Source organism: Panthera pardus, unplaced genomic scaffold, assembly GCF_024362965.1.
Source record: "Panthera pardus isolate Hobbes unplaced genomic scaffold, ASM2436296v1 HiC_scaffold_17, whole genome shotgun sequence".
In the NCBI taxonomy this organism is placed as follows: domain Eukaryota; kingdom Metazoa; phylum Chordata; class Mammalia; order Carnivora; family Felidae; genus Panthera; species Panthera pardus.
The window spans coordinates 83,084,542-83,104,570 of NW_026526732.1; the positions used below are offsets into that span (position 1 = coordinate 83,084,542).

At 34.3% G+C, this 20,029-nt stretch overlaps 1 protein-coding gene across 7 annotated transcripts in view; it reads right to left on the minus strand.

Annotated features, from left to right (window-relative positions):
- Positions 1-15,815: 15,815 nt before the first annotated feature.
- The window catches only part of SENP6 (SUMO specific peptidase 6), a 116,674-nt gene continuing 112,460 nt past the window's right edge, over positions 15,816-20,029 (minus strand). For 6 of the 7 annotated variants that reach the window (XM_019442684.2, XM_053904711.1, XM_053904714.1 and 3 more), the window contains 3 exons: positions 19,331-19,399; positions 19,081-19,231; positions 15,816-17,224 (listed from right to left, as the gene is read on the minus strand). In XM_019442684.2, the coding sequence (XP_019298229.1) occupies positions 17,015-17,224; positions 19,081-19,231; positions 19,331-19,399 (430 nt within the window). In that variant the 3' untranslated portion in view covers positions 15,816-17,014. The remainder of the gene's footprint in view (positions 17,225-19,080; positions 19,232-19,330; positions 19,400-20,029) is intronic. The other variant, XM_053904713.1, reaches the window with a different exon arrangement.

The window sequence follows — 20,029 nt, forward strand, 5'->3', positions numbered from 1 at the left end:
ATAGTTTCCTTTATTTAAATTCCCAGGTAGTTTTTCCTGAATTGTTCTAGTAGCATTATAATTAAAACTGAAACAAAAGCACAACTGTGACCAAAGATCTGCACCTCAGACTTTTGAACTGTCAAATATCTTCAAAACAATTTTCCAGGGGTGCCTAACTGCCTCAGTCAGTAGAGCACAAAACTCTTGATCTTAGGGTTTTAAGTTGGAGCCCACATTGGGTGTAGAGATTACTTAAAAATAAAATCTTTTAAAAAAAAAAAAAAGCTTCCATGTAATTTGCCATATCCGGTGATCTTCAGCTCAATTGCAGTAATTTAAAAAGGGACAGAGAAGAGTCAATTATTTTTTTCAGACTTAAATGGGTCAAATATAGTTTAACCACATTATAGAAATTAAAAGAAAGCAAATGAGTGAAGGCCATTCTGGGCGTGCAGAATTATGTTAAAACTTACTTAACATGAAGTAAGTAGTGTGCGAAGGAAATAGGTTCCAGGCCTAGCTGTCCAGGCTTGTGACCTGTGTAAGTCACTTAATCTCACTGAGACTCAATTTACTCATCAATAAAATAGCTTTGATAATAATACCTCCTGCTCAGGGAAAGTACTAAATAAAACAATACAAAACTGAAAGAATTTTGTAAACTAAAAAGAGGCTTACAAAAATCCTGTAAATCCTATGAACAAGTGATGTAAACAAATAGACTTAAAAGAATACATTCATATGTAATTTTGAATTTGTTACATGCTAGAAAAGTTTATAAATATATTTGAGCAAAAAAACAATCTTTAAAAATAAAACCAATGCTAAATCTTTTTTGAAATTACCTATATTTTAAACAGGTTAATATGAGAAGTCAATTATAGAATTTATTTTTGTATTCAGTTTTGATGAAATCTGAATGTTAAAAAATTCATAGAAACTTATATAAAACATATAACTTCTAAAAATTTTCCTAGTAAACACTAGTCTTCCTGCTATAGTTTAGGAATATAATGAGAAAAGCAGTTGAATATTTTTCTTGCATTTTATAAATAAATGATTACACTTGAATTTATGGATATTATTTAATGTTAAAAATCAAAGGAAGGGGTGCATGGGTGGCTCAGTCGGTTAAGCATCTGTCTCTTGATTTCAACTCAGGTCATGATCTCGTGATTCGTGAATTCAAGCCCTGCCTCTTCAGGCTCCACACTGACAGTGCAGAGCCTGCTTAGGATTCTCTCTCTCTCTCTCTCTCTCTCTCTCTCTCTCTCTCTTTCTGTTTCTCTCCCTCTCCCCCCCCCCCCACTCACGCTAGCTCTCTTTCTCTCCCAAATAAATAAATAAACTTTTTAAAAATATCAAATGTGCAATTTAAAGTTGCTTTGAGAAAGTAGAAGAATAAGATTGAATTACATTTTAAGACAGGAAACCATAAATATATATTTTATAAAAAGATGATCTGCGTAAAGAATTCAGTGTCACAATTCAAAAAGATCCATTCTCCATAGCCTACTAGTTCAGAAAATACACCAAAAAATAAGTGGTATTTAAAATCTGCAAAATTATATTTTTATAAATCCCTAATGGGCTACAAGTTAAAGTTCATCATTCTTGGTGATTGGTTGGTTGGTTCTTATTGAGATATTATCATAAATATGATTTAACCCTCAGATTGGATTTAATGCCCACTGAAGTATTTTGTGCAGATCTCTATGTCATCATACTTCAAATTTTATTAGTTGTTTTATTTACATGTCTGTGAGCTCACTGAGATCTTACCTGTCTTTGGACATCCAGAACCAACTGGGGCATAAAAAGCATGCACTTGTTTCAGTGTTGGTGGAATGGAACTGAGCTGAATGAACTTGAGCTCTAGCAGGTCTTTATTCTTGAGAGTGGAGGTCCTTTAGAAATGAGTTTCTTAAGACGTTTCAGAACTTTGTCATAGGAAGGAAGGGCTTTGCCCAATTCTCCATGGGAACATAGAATTTAAATTTAAATCACTATTTCATTAGTGATCCAATTTTTTTCAGTATTTATAAAGAATTTGTATATACATTTTATCTCATTTTTCTAAAAAGTGCATTTTCACAATATTTATTTTCACCAGTTATCCTTCAGTTTCATATGTGTTGAACATTCTGTGATGTTGATATCTTATAAAAATATAAAAATGAGAATAAATTATAACTTCTCTAAAGGTTATGAATGAAATATTCAAACTTGATACTATATATTATAGAATTAACTATTATGTAATATTTAAAAACAGCAAAGCTTTGGTGTGGGGTGTCCTATTTAAATCAGTGATATACAACAGTCTTCTGAAAAAAAATGCTTGTTAAATAAATGAAAAGATTGGTAGTGGCTGTTTTCTTGCCTTAAAAATAGCAGTTTCTTGAAATAGATCAAGGAAGTATCAAGTAGTCACTGACCAGGAAGTGTCTTAATTTGTCAGAGTTAAATATTATCCTACAGTTAATAATAAACATAAGTTTGAAGAGAACAAAGCATTAAATGGATTCACAGAGTAATAACTTGTGTTCATTCACATAGGCTTTACTGAGTTTTACTAGATGATGATTATATTAGTCAGGCTTTGCTATGTAGCCAACCAAATCTCAATGGCATTTAACAAAAAGAATTCATTTTTCTCCTGAGCAAGTGTAGTGTAGAAGGTCTCCTGGGACAGCTCCAATTCAGGCTGCTGACCAATTCAGCTCTGTTCTAGTGTCTCATTCTGGGGCTCAAGATGTAGGCCCAGTGGCTACCTGGGGTATATACTCTCCTTGTGTCAGAGGTCAGAAACATACTGTGTCTCTTAAAGTGTGGGCTCAGAATTGGCACACTGCTACCTCTGTCCACATTCTATTGGCCAGAGAAAGTCAGATGACCAAGCCCCCTCATCAATGGGGCAGGATGAATAGTCTTATCCTGAATGTGAAGGCAATGAAATTTTGCTGAACAATAATCTAACCTAATTTATCCTATTTATTAATTATTCAAAATGATGTGTTATAAAGGGTTGGAAGATTAAGAAGAGGCATGTGGCAGGCTTCTGAGATACTGATATAATGTACTGGTAATATTGTATTTTTTACCTGGGTGGTGATTACAGAGATGGGTTCACTTGGCTATACACTCATTGAGCTATACATTCATTAATGAATTGTGAATTTTTCTGTAAGTATGATATACTTCAAATAGAAGCTTACATTAAAAAAATTAAACATTTTCAGTATTTTTTTAGATTTCTGAATTTTTGGTTACCTTCTCTTAGAAAAGTCATGAATGACATGATTCTTGGATATAAAAGTCCTTTTTAAAAAAAAACTGGTGTGAGATGAGGCACTGGATAGCTCAAATGGTAGAGCATACAATTCTTGATCTTGGGGTCATGAGTTCAAGCCCCTTATTGGGAGTAAAGGTTTACTTAAAAAAATCGCTGTGAGAAAGCTTGTGTCTTCCCCCAAAAATGATATGTATTCCTAAGATTAAATATTATATTTGCTTATATTTTAATAATGTGACAATAACCAGGCTAAGTTAATTCAAGCAAATTAATAAAAATATCTAAGGTCATTTCTGGATACAATCAAAAATTTTAATTCTGTGGGGTGCCTCGCTGGTTCAGTCAGAAGAGCATGTGACTCAAGGGGCACCTGAGTGGCTCTGTCGGTTAAGCGTCTGACTTCAGCTCAGGTCATGATCTCACAGTTGGTGAGTTCGAGCCCCACATCAGGCTCTGTGCTGACAGCCCAGAGCCTGGAACTTGTTTCAGAATCTGTATCTCCCTCTCTTTCTGCCCCTCCCCTGCTCACACTCTGTCTCCCTCTGTCTCTCAACAATAAATAAATGTTAAAAAAAAAAACAACACCCTACTCTTGATCTCAGGGTTGTGAGTTTGAGCCCCACGTTTGGGTATAGAGATTACTTAAATAAATAAAACTTTTAAAAATTGTAATTTTCCTTTTGGATATGTAAAAACAAGTGTAGATAAGTGTATTAGTTATTGCCAATTTGATCACGCCAATAATTACATGAACAGAATTAGAAAACAGTCTGCCTCAACATATACCCTCCAAAGTTTCCAAAGTTCAGTATTATCTTCTAATAAGTATGATACATTTTTAAACCAAAAAATTAGGAATTAAAACATAGTTGTTTCTTTTTTTTCTAAGTTTATTTACTTATTTAATTAATCTCTTTAACCAGCATGGGGCTTGAACTCATGACCCTGAGATCAAGAGTCCCATGCTCTTCTGACTGAGCCAGCCAGGTAACCCCAAAAAGTAGTTTTCATAATTCATACAGCAAGTGTAATAAATATATCCAAATTGTCATTAGATAAAATTTTACTTTTGCATTTAAATCTTTGGAGCATATAAGACTAAAACTTTAGTGTTTTTCAAACTGTGGATGATATTATCAATGTAGTGGATTTTAAGGAGCATTTAAAAAACTTTTTCAATGTTTTATTTGTTTTTGAGAGAGAGAGAGAGTGCAAGCTGGGGAGGGGCAGAGAGAGAGGGAGACACAGAATCCAAAGCAGGCTCCAGGCTCTGAGCTGTCAGCACAGAGGCCAATGTGGGGCTCAAACCCATGAACCGCAAGATCATGACCTGAGCTGAAGTTGGACACTTAACTAAGCCACCCAGGCGCCCCAGGTGCACTTTTTAAAAAGACTAAAACAGGGGCACCTGGATGTTGAGCGTCTGACTTCAGCTCAGGTTATGATCTCACAGTTTGTTAGTTCAAGCCCCACATCTGGCTCGCTGTTGTCAGCACAGAGCCCACTTCGGATCTTCTCTGCTCCTCCCCTGCTCAAGATCTCTCAAAAACAAACATTGGGAAAAAAAGGACTAAAACAAATTATCAGAGTGTATCTTTTTAGAAACTATAAGAATGGTTTCTGGGGCACCTGGCTGGCCCAGTCAGTAGAGCATGCAACTCTTGATCTTGGGGTCTTGAGTTCAAGCCCCACATCAGGTGTAGAGATTACTTTTAAAAAGTTTGTTTCCTGGGGCACCTGGGTGGTTCAGTCCATTGAGCATCCGACTTCACCTCAAGTCATGACTTCATGGTTCATGGGTTTGAGCCCCACGTCGGGCTCTGTGCTGACAGCTTGGAGCCTGGAGCCTGCTTCAGATTCTGTGTTTCCCTCTCTCTCTGCCCCTCCTCTGCTCAAGCTCTGTCTCTCAAAAATAAAAACAATAAAAACTTAGAAAAGGTTTGTTTCCTGAAACTTTGTAGGTGTGTGTGTTGGGGGGGTGGGTGGGTGGGAAGGAGAGAGAGAGGAGAGAAAGGCAGGCAGGGAGCAGGGAGGGGTAGAGGAGTTAGAGAGAAAGAAGGAGGCTATATAGGACTGGATTTTGTATATGGGCAAAATCTAAAATATACATATCAATGAAGTCACTGTCAAAAAGTCTGACAATGAAAAGAAAAGTCTAACAGCCATTGCTTATCCAAGAAAGAATGGAGTCTCCAATCGTGAACCTAGTTTTGCCCTGGGTTTTTTAGGTTACTTGAATACTTGAGGAAGTCATGCCCAGTGCTATGTCTACAGAATAAGTTCTCCCCAGGATTTCTGTGGTTATCCTATTTGTAGCCAAGTCTCTAATGATTTAATGAAAAAACAACTAAAGGACAGTTGTAATATGCTAATTAGTACTTCAAATAGTGCTGATGACAAGCAGCAATTTATTCTAAAGCCCACAACCTAAATGAACAGCTGGTAGAGGCATGGTAACAATGAACGATTAGGTTACTAGTTTAATTCAGTATTTGCTGTGTTCACCCTTTGTGTGGTATTGGTGTCTCTCTTGCATGTGGTCTCTTCTGTCTTGCTCTGCTTCAGTCTCTTTGAACACATCTCATTTTATTGTTTTCCTCTCCAGATTCATAGTGATTTTGTTACAGTGGTTTTGTCATACATTCTGGTATTTCTTTTCCTGGCCCCTCTCAGGCATTTTTCCTTTTATGTAAGCTTTGAGATTTTAAATATAAAACAATAACACTACTGGTATTATATAAAACTGAATTATAGCTATATAATATTAGAAAGGAACTGATGTTTTTATAGTATTATGCCATCCCATCTAAAAACGTGGTTCTTCACTATCCATTCCTGCATGTCTTATTTATGGCCATCAAGGAAATTGTATAGCTTTTTCATTCAAAGCATATGCTTTTTTATTAAATTTGTTTCTAAGTATTTTATTGTTATTAGTCATTATTGTGAATAATTTTACCCCAATTTCTTTTCTAGATTCTCATTGTGTATTTATCCAGTGTATCAAATTAAAAAAAAAAATGTTATCTAAGTTTTCTAGTTATATAATCACCTACTCAACAGAAAACATCCATCTCTTATTTTCCAAAGTTTATACCAGTTATTTCATTTTCTTGTCTTAGTACATCTCCTGTAAGTGCAAAAACAATGTTGAGTAGCATGAAAGCCTATCTAGTTCTTGATATTAACTGGTTGTGTTTCACCATTTAATATATTTTGTTACTAGGAATTATAGCCTATATTATAACAGATTTCTCTATTCTCAAATATTGTGTTATGAAAAACTAAATTTTTTATATGATCATATAAATTTCCTCCTTTAATCTTTGACATAACAATTAAATTGATACATTTTCTGATGTTGAACACCCTTGAACTTGGTTATCACTTATTTGCTATGGATTCTAATTGCCAATTTAATCTATTTATCAATTTATCTATTTATTTATGAGCAAGCATGAGCAGAGGAGGTAAGATTTTATTTTTAAGTAATCTCTATACCCAACATGGGACTCGAAATCACAACCCTAAGATCGAGAGTCATATGCTCCACCAACAGAGCCAGCCAGGCGCCCTTGTTCCTAATTTTTTAATGTGAACTTTGATTTCCTTTATTTTTCATTTTTGGATTTAATAATGAAGGTGTTTATAAACTTCCTTTGGCTCTAGCTTTCACTAAGTCTTAGAGTTATTAGGTATAATTAAGTAATCAGTAGACCAATTAAAGAAACAAATTGAAATTTCAGAAATATTAGTAATATCATGAATTAACATATGACAAGATGGAAATTCATTCTAATGTCAAAGTGTTTTTATTTATTTATTTAAAAAAATTTTTTAACATTTATTTATTGTTGAGAGACAGACACACAGAGCGTCAGCTGGGGAAGCATAGAAGAGAGGGGGAGACACAGAATCTGAAGTAGGCTCCAGACTCTGAGCTGTCAGCACAGAGCTGGACATGGGGCTCGAATTCACAAACTGGGAGATCATGACCTGAGCCGAAGTCGGTTGCTTAACCAGCTGAGCAACCCAGGTGCCCCAATGTCAAAGTGTTTTTAATAAATGATATTGACATAAATGACTATCTTGAGGAAAATAAAATTCAAGAATATAATGTGTATCTTTTTTTTTAATGTTTATTTTTGAGAGAGAGAGAGAACGTGAGTGGGGGAGGAACAGAGAGAGAGGGAGACAGAGAATCTGAAGCAGGCTCCAGGCTCCAAGCTGTCAGCACAGAGCCTGACGCGGGGCTTGAACCACGAACAGTGAGATCATGACCTGAGCTGAAGTAGGATGCTTAACCAACTGAGCCACCCAGGTGCCCCTATAACATGTATCTTTTGCATTATACAGAAATAAATTCCACAGTTTTATTATTTGAATTGAAAAAAAAAAGTCTTGTGAGAAATATGTGTGTATATGTACTGTCATGAGTCGAGAAGGAGCTGGTTATCCAAGATTGAAAACTCAGAAAATACATAAAAATAAAAATTTTGGTATGAAAAATATACCAAAAAGTCTTCAAACACAATGGATTATGAAAAGATACATGTATAACATAGATGACAATGTAATATGCAGAAGGCTTAGGTATTAATTGAGAAAAATAAGATTACTACTACTCTAAAGGAAAAATGGACAAATGACAGGCATAGCCACCACAAAAAAAAAAAAAAAAAACCACTCAGATTTAAACCAGAGATCTGGGAAATACAAATCAAAGTAATAACGAAAACAGCTTTATATGCACAAGGCTTGCAAAATTAAAGAGAGCTATAATACCTATTGCTGTTGGGGATGCAGCAAAAAATTGTATTTTAAAAAGTTGCTGGGGAAAATGTAAATTCTTACATCTCTTTGGAAAACAGCTAATAATACCCATAGAAATTAAAAATACATATTATTTTTGACCCAGCAATCTCTAGGAATATATTTCAAAGAAATAAAACTACTAGTGTATAAATAAATAAAAACAGGAAAATATATTACATGCTCATAGTTGCAGAAAACTAGAAACTAAAGTGAATGCCCATTTAGTAGTGTGAATGTCACTTCAGCTGCTAAAAAAATACGTCCCACTCTGGAAATACAGTAGGAGTGAACTCCGTTGTTCCTTTTGAAATTAGGAGTGTCATCTAACTAGCTTTGGCAGTGCAGTGCGAGTGTGATGTGCCACTTCTGCGTAGAAGCTTTAAGAGTCAATGTGCTTGCTACTCACCAGGTTCTAGTTCCACTCTGTAGTGCAATGGAAACTTGTATCAATCTACCCAGACTGGTAGCTGAGTAATTGATGAACAGAAATCTCCTGCCTTCTCGTTTGGGCATGTGGCATAACCGAAGCAAAAACTTTTTTGGGAGAGTAAGCCACCAAGATTTTGGAATCATTATTATAGCGTTAACCAAGTCTATCAGGACTGATAGTGTAAGGGGATAGATAAATAAATAATGGTCCATTATAGAACTGACTTTGACTTTGATTATATTAGATAGCTTGGATAGATTGTCACAAGATGCTGCTGACACAAAAGAAAGATACTGAAAAATGTTTATATTATTATCCCAGTTTTTATAAGGAAACAGTACATCTTTATACATGTATTACTATATGTAGAGATTATATGAATATGGGGGAAAATATGAAAGCATACAAAGTTGTTAAAATAGGTTAAAAAGGAAAGATAAATCCAGACTAAATTAAAGAAGAGCAAAGCTATGTGGTGTGATCACATGCCTCAGTTATTCACATTTAATTGTTATTACAAATAATGTTATTATGGAGTAGATATGATCAAGTAATTTCACACAGTATCTCATTGACTCCAAGATGCTTTGATGCTTGGAGCTCTGTCAGTCTTGCCTACATCAAGAAGTTTTCACACACCTAACTGAAAAAGCTACCAAGAAGAAATACATCATTTGTTTTTCTTTGAGAAACATTTGTTTCTCAAAAGTATGGTCTTGCCAGGAACTTGGAAATGCAAACTTACAGGCCCCACTGAAAACAATCCTGAATCAGAAACTAGGGATGGAGCCCAGTAACGTCTTTTATCAAGCCTTTCAGGTGATTCTGATGCAAACTTGTCCCTTACTTGGTAAAATGTAGCTTTAATTCACAGGTTAATGTGTTTTTTTTTTTTCAAATTCCATCTTAGAAATAAGGTAAGTTATCATTTTAACAGTGTCCTCTCTGCTAATTCCATTTTGCAAATGTGTTTCTTACTTTAAATATAAATTCCTAATGACCAGAACTGACTTTGTTTTCTTTTCCATCTAGGAGGTCATACCATTACAAACTTTCCTTGAGATCAGGTGTCCACCTTAAGCCCAAATTAGCTGAGACAGAAGAGAATGGAATTGAAGAGAGCAAGTGATTAAAAAAAAAAAAAAAAAAAAAAGCATAGCTATATTACAGGTGCTTTGGGTAATTTCTCTATTAAGTATGTTTGGAAATTTCAGGAAACAATTGACCTAGTAAAATTGTTTTAATTTTACATTGATCAAGTATTTTTACTTTTAAGACAATTGAATATTAATACTTTATGCCAATTTTATACTTTCTTTTGTATTTTTTAAATATAGCACTCTGGTGTTTAAAAGGTTTTTAATGTTGTTTTCTTTGGTAGTTTCACATGTTTTGTAAATTTTAAAACCCAACTTTCTGGGGCGTCTAGGTGGCTCAATCAGTTAAGTTTACCCACTTCAGTTCAGGTCAAGATCTCATGGTTTGTGAGTTCAAGCCCCACTCGGGCTCTGTGCTGACAGCTCAGAGCCTGGAACCTGCTTTGGATTTTGTGTCTCCCTCTCTCTGCCCCTCCCCTGCTTGTGCTCTGTCTCTCGCCCTCTCTTAAAAATAAACAAACATGAAAAAAATTTTTTTGAATAAAAAATAAAGTTTCTGTCAGTGATGTCTTCACCCAACCATTTTCTGCCCATTTTCCAGTTGTACATAGGATTTATATATTTTTTCAAACCTGCACTTTAAACATTACTTAATTTAGGGTTTTTATTTTTTAATTTTTTTTTAAAGTAGGCTCTACCCCCAATGTGGGACTTAAACTCAAGACCCTGAGATCAAGAGTTGCATGCTCTACCAACTGAGCCAGCTAGGCACCCCTATAATTATTTTTGATAATCATTTGTTCATAAAAAAAAGTTTTGACAGGAACAAAGGAACACCCTTTTCTGTTCTTGTTACCTGTTTCAAAAACTATTCTTGTTGCATGTTTCTAAAGGAACATTTCAAATAAAATCTCTAAGTTATGTCTTATTTTAGCATTCCGAAGGCATAATTGTGTCCTTTACCCCAGCTATAGTAAACCCTAGCTATAGTAATTCGCAATTAATTACGAATAAGGCTTGCACTTATTCCCAGCCCCCTCAGGGGCGCCTGGGTGGCTCAGTCAGTTAAGCCTCCGACTTCAGCCTCCAGGTCATGATCCCACACCCCGTGAGTTTGAGCCCAGCATCAGGCTCTGTGCCAACAGAGCCTGGAGTCTGCTTTGGATTCTGTGTCTCCCCCTCTCTCTGCCCCTCCCCTGCTCATGCTCTGTCTCTGTCTCAAAAATAAATAAAAACATTAATAGTTGATCATGTTATTCCTTTATTTAAAATGCTTCAGTGACTTTTCAGGATAGTGACCAAAATCTTGAATGTGACTTCAAGGCACTGCATGATTAGGTCCCAGGCTACTTTTCTACCTTACTCTTACCTTCAGTTAGAGGTCTTCAATTTTATTTTTAAAATTATGAAAATGTTTAAACATACTAAAACATAATATAGCTCAATAAACTCCCATAAACAATTTCCATAATATTTAGCTATACTGCAGCTCTAAAAACATAGGGGCATCTTATTTTCATCTTTTTATTTAGCCAAGCTAACCTAACTTCTAGGGTAAGATGGTGTGTCCAAAGCCCAGCCTTGCTGGGGAAATTACTTCTTTGGACCTCAGTTTGTTCATTTGTAAATTAGGAGTAATGACAGTATGTACCTCATATGGACATTGTGAAGAATGAATTCCATGTTAAGAGCTGAGAACTCGGTCTGCCATATATAGTAGGTGCTTAATAAATGAGGCCATTATCATTTAGGACAAGTCATAATATCTCTCTACTTCAGGGTCTTTCCACAACCTACAAGTACTAGTCTTCTCTTGCCCTTTCAGACTTTGTTCCGTTTGTCTACCAATAGTTCGAATGTCACATCTTCAGGGAAGACTTCCCTAACCTCCCAGATTAGGCTATAGTCCTTTTTTTTAAATTGCAATGGATGATGTTCTTTATTATATTTTTGAAGTTTATTTATTTAGAGACAGAAAGAAAGTGCAGAGAGGGCAGAGAGAGAGCAGGAAGTGCAGAGAGGGAGAGAGAGAATCCCAAGCAGGCTCCGTGCTGTCAGCATAGAACCCAATGCAGGGCTCACAGCTTGTGAGATCATGACTTGGGCCAAAACTGAGTCACACACTTAACCGACAGAGCCACCCGGGTGCCCCTAGGCTATAGTGTCTTAATATGCTTTATGCTTTTCCTGCATGGTACTTATTTGAAATTATTAATTTGTGAGGCTGATTAATGGAATGCCTTTCCATCACACTGTCAGGAAGCTTCATTAAGGGGAGAAGATGGTATCTGTTTCGCTCCCTTGTTTTAAATCCTCAACATCTAGTACAAACTAGGTACTCAAAACATTTATTCAATATTTAAGGATCAATTTTTTTTCGAATTTGTTTTGGATCAAATCCTGTTGTCAGTATGTATAAAGCTAATTAGTACAAATGTAGTTAAGTTTTATAACAGGCTTAAGTGACTTATTTCCAGTTATTTAAGGGATTAAAAATGTTGAAAGTATATTAACAAAGTACTTTTTTGCACAGATATCTTAAGAAAAAAAATGCTTCTAGCTACAAAGTTTGTTGCAGTTTATTTCTAAAGTAAATGACGGAGTGGAAGTCGGGGGAGGTGTTAAACGGTTCAGATATAAACAGAAGGAAAAGCCTCCAGATAATCTTCCAATTCACTCTCGTATGTTTAAAGTTCATTTAAGTAATCTCTACACCCAATGTAGGGCTCAAACTCACACGACTCTAAGACCAAGAGTCGCACATTCCTCCAACTTGAGCCAGCCAGGGGCCCCCTTCACTTTCATATTTTTATACAATTTCTACTTGTATAGGAGTTTAGGAGACTTGATGATCTTACAAAAGATTAGTATCATCAACTCTGCTTTTTTTTCCCCTAGAAAAATCCACTTGTATACAAGAATTAGATTTGTAGTTTTTTCATTACAATGGCTATAGAAAATTGCTTCTCATGAAACTTCATTTCCCCAAGACACTGGTCACCTATTTTCAAGTTTCCAATTCATATATCCAACTATCAGTAAAATGAAATATAAAAAAAACAATCTAAGTTTCAAAAGCACTTTGTCTTAAAGTTCAGTTCAAAAAAAACCCAAATAGTTAACTGTGTCTTATGATGGGTAGTATTTATAAATAAGTTTAGAGAACCAGTCCACGAGAGAAAGGAGGATACAGCCAAATTCTTTATCTAACATGCTGTATTCTCTATTTTCCTCACTTAGTCATTCTGCAAACTAGCATATTAAAAGCTCCAAGAAGTGTATTCAACTTGATGTAAATTCTTTCTAAACTTATCTGACAAAACTTATGAATATGCCTCAAAATCAGACTTATCAAGCACAATTTTGAGAATTACTAGTCTGGCTCCATTAACTAGTCAACTAGTCCAGAATCCTATTAAAAATATACAGCTACCTTGATTGTACCAGTCCTGTAACTCCTGGTGACCATGAATAGTTCACATAGCAAGCCATTTAATAAATTCACTTTAGAATCCTATCAAGAGTTGATGATTTTTATCTTATAATTTGCAGAATTTACTTCCTTTTGAAAAGCATCTTGCCAGTTTCTAGATATTGAGTGACTTAATAATTTTCTTTATAACTCTTCAACGTTTAGGAACAGCAATTTAATAACCTCACCTATCAAGTTCTTAATGAGAATTAGTGGGGATGGGGGTTAAAGTGATTATCTTAAAGCATTTCAGAGCAGCAAATGCAGACAAGCCTTATTACATTTGTATCCAGCAACTTGAAAGCTGTCAGGAACATATACTGATCCTTTTAAATCAGTGCCTTGAATATTAGAATTACTCAAGGAATTTTCTGAAAATATATGTCACTACTGGGGTTGAGACCCTAGGTATGTGTATTATGTAAAGCCCTAGATGATTTTGATGCACATTTCTAGATAAAATTCCTTGTTTTGGGTAGCATGTTCTGACTGTAATTATTTGCAATAAGGATAATCTGTTACTTGTGATAAAGATGGTAAAGACCTCTAAGCTTTTAGTTTTTGTTTCAGGTCATGAGTCTATGCTATTTTCCTCTGAGTACATTACACTGTATTTCCTTAATAGTAGTTTAGTGTACTCTACCATTATTCCTTGATCTGTTTTGTTGGAATTAAGATGGTAGGGCTACTTCTCCCCAAGGTACACATTTGTTCCATGTGATCAACCAATTCCTCCTCTGTAGTTAAACTGAAGTTTCAAAGAGCCATTTTCATAACCCTCTTACTTTGTTCTGGGAGTAGAAAAACCAACAAATGTACCAGAAAGTCCTGCTGGAGTATTTTAGAACATTCTTTAGATTTCATTTCCCAGTACAGTCTGGTCTGCCTCTGTGAATTCAGTTGTCTTATTGGCTAGTCTGTAGTATGCCCCTACAATAATCTCCTTCCTTTAGTTCTCTCAAAGTGATCTACAGAGCAACCTTGTTATCTGTAGCTCTTCTAGACACACAGCACTACATTACCTCATCTCTTAAGGATTCTATTTCTTCTAAGTTATTCTTCTATCATTGTATTCCAGTAGCTTTTTTTTTTGTAGTAATCTCAACCCCCAACCTGGGGCTAGAACTCATGACCCCTAGATCAACAGTTGCATGCTCTATCGACTGAGCCAGCCAGATGCCCCTATATTCCGGTAGCACTATACCACCAACCTTTGATCATATACCATATATTAAAATATATTCTTTATTATTCTTGTCCAGTGAATTGTCTGAGACTTTAAGTTCAATTTTTGATTTCTAGGAAACTGAAACCTATTCTTTTTATATTGTATCTTACAGTCTTCAGAGATCATTGACAGTTTTTTAAAGAAAAAAAATACTGTATTTTGGCGATTTAAGAAATAATTTAGATAACTATTTTACCCTTTCAAATAAAACCTCCTACTAATTGACTAATACTTTAAGCACAGGTTATTATGCTTAACTGATTTAGGTTTATGTGAACTTGAAATAATAGCATTAAGTTTTCAGCTATCTTAGCAACATCAAAAGGAAAGGACCAGTTAAATGCCACCTTTGCTCCTAAACTACCAAGAGCTCAGACACATACAAATTTCATGGCAAGTAATCTAAAACTCTTCTAAAAATGATTAACTGTTATTCTATCCAACAAGAAAACAAATACAACAGACCTATCTAATTAGTTAAGACACCAGATACTCATCATGCAGTTTCAGTGTCTAGTAACAAACCTCTAAACTGTAAAATTTGTTTCACAACTTCTAAGTACTAATAAACACATTTTAAAAGGTTGCTAGCCACTTTATATATAGAAGTATTTAAGTACACAATTATCAAGTGAATGTGCATGTACACCAAAAATTCTCAAGTCTAGATTCAGAGCTCAACCTGACAGTCTCCAAATATTCTACATATACCAAAGTCATTAGCATAACTTTTAAAAATAAAATTTTGCATGGGGTGGGAGAAATATGATTAAATAGCTGGATACTCCACCTCTAGAAAGTTGATAAGACATCAATCTATATTTTTCATGTCAAAATGTGACTGACTTGAGTTGGCCCAGGGACAAATTATCTTTTTATCTTATCAAAAATAAGAGTGCAAATGTAACCACTGGACATTAAAACAAAAACAAATAAGCATTTTAGAATAGTTTTTCAGTACTTTCAAGTTCTGACAAAATACAGTGCATTAAAAAATTAAATATGCCCATTTTGCTTACTGCTATCAGATTTTTAAAATAATTTTAATTTTTTGGTCCATATTCAGTAAGTAATAAAATTAAACTCTTAAGTTTTACTTTTTCATATTTAAGCTAATAGCTCTAGGGTATTCCTGAAAAATAAATAATGTAATCATAAATAAATAATGTTAAAATATGCAAAGTAACAAATCTGTAATTGATGCCACTAATGGTGACCAACGGTGACTTTCCTTAAGCTTACATTTTAATATTTCCCTTAATGAATATGTCTCATACTTTTTTTTTTTTTTTGGTTGTTATTAACCACACCCCCACCCACTCCAAACACACCTGTGGACTTTATTAAACTCAAGAAAACAGCCTAAAATGTTGTTCACAATTGGTGTATTTGGCCAGGTTAAAAAAAAAAAATAGCTAATGATAAAAATGGCCTTCATTTTATTCTCAACTACTTTTGTTATATGTGTATTTTAAAATTCATTATTTAACAAAAAATGACTTTTAAAAGATATATTTCAAGTCTCAAAGTTAATTGGAAAGAAATGTGTAACATTTCGTTTGAAAATAATAGTTTCAGCAGATATATGCACAATGCCTACATGAGTTGTAATTCTGTCATCAAAACCATCACATTTTAGTATTTTTAAAGGAGTATTCAAGGTAGGAGAACTTTTTCTGCATTATGAAATTGATTTAAAGACAAGTACTTTTACATGTAAAAATAATTTACACTAAAAAACTCAAGCACAGAAGTCTGATATTTTGTTTATCAAAATAACAAGAACAAAATGAGCAATGAAAAAATAGCAAAAGCCATTACAAAAAATAGTAAATTCCTATTTAAATTCCTGTGTTCACACAGATTAAAAATGTTTATCAACTATATCACACAAATTGTAGCATACTTTAAGCTATAATATAGAAAGGTAACATGGGATATTTGAAATTTAAGCTGCACTTACCAAAATAGTTTTAACCTGAGTCTTTGATGTCTTCAGAAATGTACTTGACAATAAGATATGATAAAGTATAATTATTATTTAGTAGTATAATTCAAGATTATTTTTCTTTGAATTTCTCTTAATACTGCTTCTTCTTAAATATTTGTGTAAAATTATAAATATTTATTACATTTTTGGGGTTCTCTGAACACAAGGGAGTGTATGATTTATTTTTTTCCACTATACAAGCATATGAAGATGTCTTTCTTGTTCAAAATTCCTTATATTTAATCATATTTTCATATTTCAGGTTATTTTAGAACAAATGCAGGTCAAAAGATTATCATAGATACTTTTAATATTCCCATGAAATATGTCACACCCACTAAGGAATTTAATACAAGTTCACTAAAGAATATCAAATTAATCATTTCCTCCTATAAATATTTTCTTTTTATTTATTTTGTGTTGAGAAGTTGCAGTTTCAAGTACTATTAACAGAAAATACATAACAAAAGCTTCCTAACAAGTGAAAAAAATAATTATAAATGCTGGAAAAATTGGCCTCATTAACATATTTACAAACTTTTACTTAATACATACTCCATTGGAAATTAATTATATGACATTTATACAAGCATTAACATTTCCAGATCACTCTGAGTAATGAGCACTTCAGTTCTTTACTGTCTATACCCAAAGTTGAAAGTCACTCAGTTTCTGAAGGCAATACTGACAAGCATCAGAAATGGGTCAATCTGAGATGCTATTGACATATTGTTCTGTTCCTTCACCTAAAGATGTTTCTGCTGAATAAGTGTCCTTAAGCTTCTTTTTTTCTTTGCTCTGATCTTCCTGAAGTTTCAGAATTATGTTTCGGATTTCTTCTCTCTTTGTTCTCATTCTTGGGGGAGGAAACCAGTTTGCCAAATTCATAGGTAGTTCAAAATTGAGTATTGGATTCTGGAAATAAAAATATTAAATGCACATTAGAAAACCATAATAAGTATTTTAATTTCAATCACAAAAGCATTAGAGTTAAAAATGGATAATCAGTAAATTCATTTAATAAGTATGTACTCATTATCTGTCTCATGCCAGATATTGTGCTAGGCACTGGAGATAATGAGACAGTTTTTGCCTATAGATCTTGTAGTCTAGATCAGAGGTCAGCAAACTGTAGCTATTGGGCCAAATTCTGCCTACTGCCTGTTTCTGTAAATAAAGCCTTATTGAAAAACAGCCACAATAGCTGAACTGCAAGCAGGCATAGAAACTGCATGGCCACAGAGCCTAAAATATTTACTACTTGGCCCCTTTATAAATGGTTTGCTGATTCTGGTCTAGACAGACAGATAACTCAACAATTAAAACAATGGACACGACAGGTATTATGACAGTAGAAGCAGAAAGTCCTATGAAAATCCATGTCTGGGGGCTTAACACAATTCCAAGAAGTGATATTTACACTGAGACCTGAAGAATGAGAAGAAGTTGGTCCAATAAAGAATGACAGAAGCAACTGGGAAGAGTATCCCAGGTAGGAACATATGTACCAAGGCCTAGAGGCAAGAAAGAACATGACACAATATAAAAAACTGAATGACATAGAATGCTAGAGTAAGAATGGTAGGAAATGAGGCTAGAAGCTCGAACAGAAGTTGGGTCACACAGGCCATATGAAGGATTTTCATCTTTCACATGCATAAAATGATTAGACTTCAGCTTCTGGAAAACAACTGAAAAATAAAAGGCAGCAGGCTTGGAGACTGGTGTAGTGGTTCAGAATAGTGATGCCAGTTTCCTGGACGTAGAAAGTGGCAGCAGGAATAAAGGATTGCACATATATGACATTAAGTGATAGAATTCACAGGACTGAGTGCTATACTGGATAATGGATGAGGAAGAGGATGGAATCAAGAGAATTATAAAGGATATCCAAGAGTGGTGTGCATGGTTTTGTATCTCTGAAGTCGAAGGAAGAAAGCATTATGAAGAAGGAATGGTCAACAGTGTAAAATGGTGAGGGGAGGTTGAGAATAATTTCAACATAAGGGCAAGAGTAAAGCCAGATTACAAAGATTTGAGAAACAAGTAGGATTTATGGAAATGAAGACAGTGAACATATAAATACTTCTCCATAAATATATCTGTAAAGGGGAGAAAAGAGGGTATAAGTCCAAATGATGGGAGAGATTTCTTAAGGTGGAAAGAGCGAGTGAAGAGGGAGAGCTGATCAGTGATGAGGCATGAGGTCAACAAACCTTGGATTTCATGAAATATAAATAGTCTTTTTATTTTTAAAAAATTTTCCAATTTGGGAGTTTTTGCTCCCTGGACAAATTTTTGAAATGATAGTTTTCAAACTACTTAAAATATTTCCTTATTAATGTTTTTAACATTAATGTAAGGTCAAATACAGGTGACCCCTGGACAATGTGGAGATTCAGGGTGCTTACCCTATTGAGTCCAAAATCCACATATAACTTTTGACTCCCGAAAAACTTACCTAATAGCAGCCTACTATTGACCAAAAGCCTTATTAATAACATAGTCAATTAACACATATTTTCTATGTTATATGTATTATATTACTATATTCTTACATAAAGTAAGCTAGAGAAAAGAAAATATTACAAAAATCATTAATTAGGAGGAGAAAATACATTTATAGTACTGTACTATATTTTTCCAAAAAAAAAAAAAAAAAAAAAATCTGTGAAAAAGTGGACCCATGCAGTTCAAACCCATTTTGTCTAAGGGTCCACTATAAACTATTTTATTATTTATCATATCAGATCCAACATACTGAAACCCACCTCAAAAAAGCTCTCTACATACTGTAATACATATACACCACAATCACTGAAGTTGTTTTGCTGGGGTACTTTTGGATTAGAGCCTTTCATAACATCTTTGGAAAAACTTCTTTTGCTTCCTTTTTTAACTTCCCATTCCACCTCTAAATACCTGCAATAATGCACATACAGTAAGAATATACATATATAAGTATACATAGTCCCTCATTCCCACCAGAATACAAAGTACAAGTTATGATTTTGAACTTACTCTCTTAGAATTTTTACAACATTCGATCGAGAAGGGCCTCTAAGTGAGTCCATCAGTAGGATACAAGGTCTGCAGGGTAAAATGACCAAATGTTAACACTTTATAATGTTAAAGAACACATAAAAAGATGAGCATTAACAAGAGAATTTAAAACATTCAAAATTCCCCTGACTCCGTAAAGCTTGGGTGAAAAATAAATCTTACAGACACATACACCCCAATAATACTTAAATATCCACGGTTATACTAAATACCAAATTGTAGAATACTAACTGAACCATATCTTATTAGGAATATATTTCACTAAAGTTCTATAGTTAGTTCCTTAAAAGAATTCAAAATTTAGTAAAAAGTCAAAATAATTCTGAAAATTTGAACATCCCCAGATTCCAAATCACCAAAAGTGGGACCAAGCAAAGTAGAAATAAGTCCATTTCTTAAAAGTTCATTTATATTTTTTAGTGATCTGTATAACCCAACATGAGGCTCAAACCCACGATCCCAATATCAAGACTCACACATTCTTTCAACTGAGTCAGCCAGATGCCCCCAAATAATCCCATTTTTAACCAAAACCTGTTATAGATAGCAAAACAGGTAATCATCACACAGAAAAATTAGGGGTGCCTGGCTGGCCCAGTTGGTGGAGCATGCAACTCTTGATCTCGAGGCTGTGAGTTCAAGCCTCATGGTGTGTAG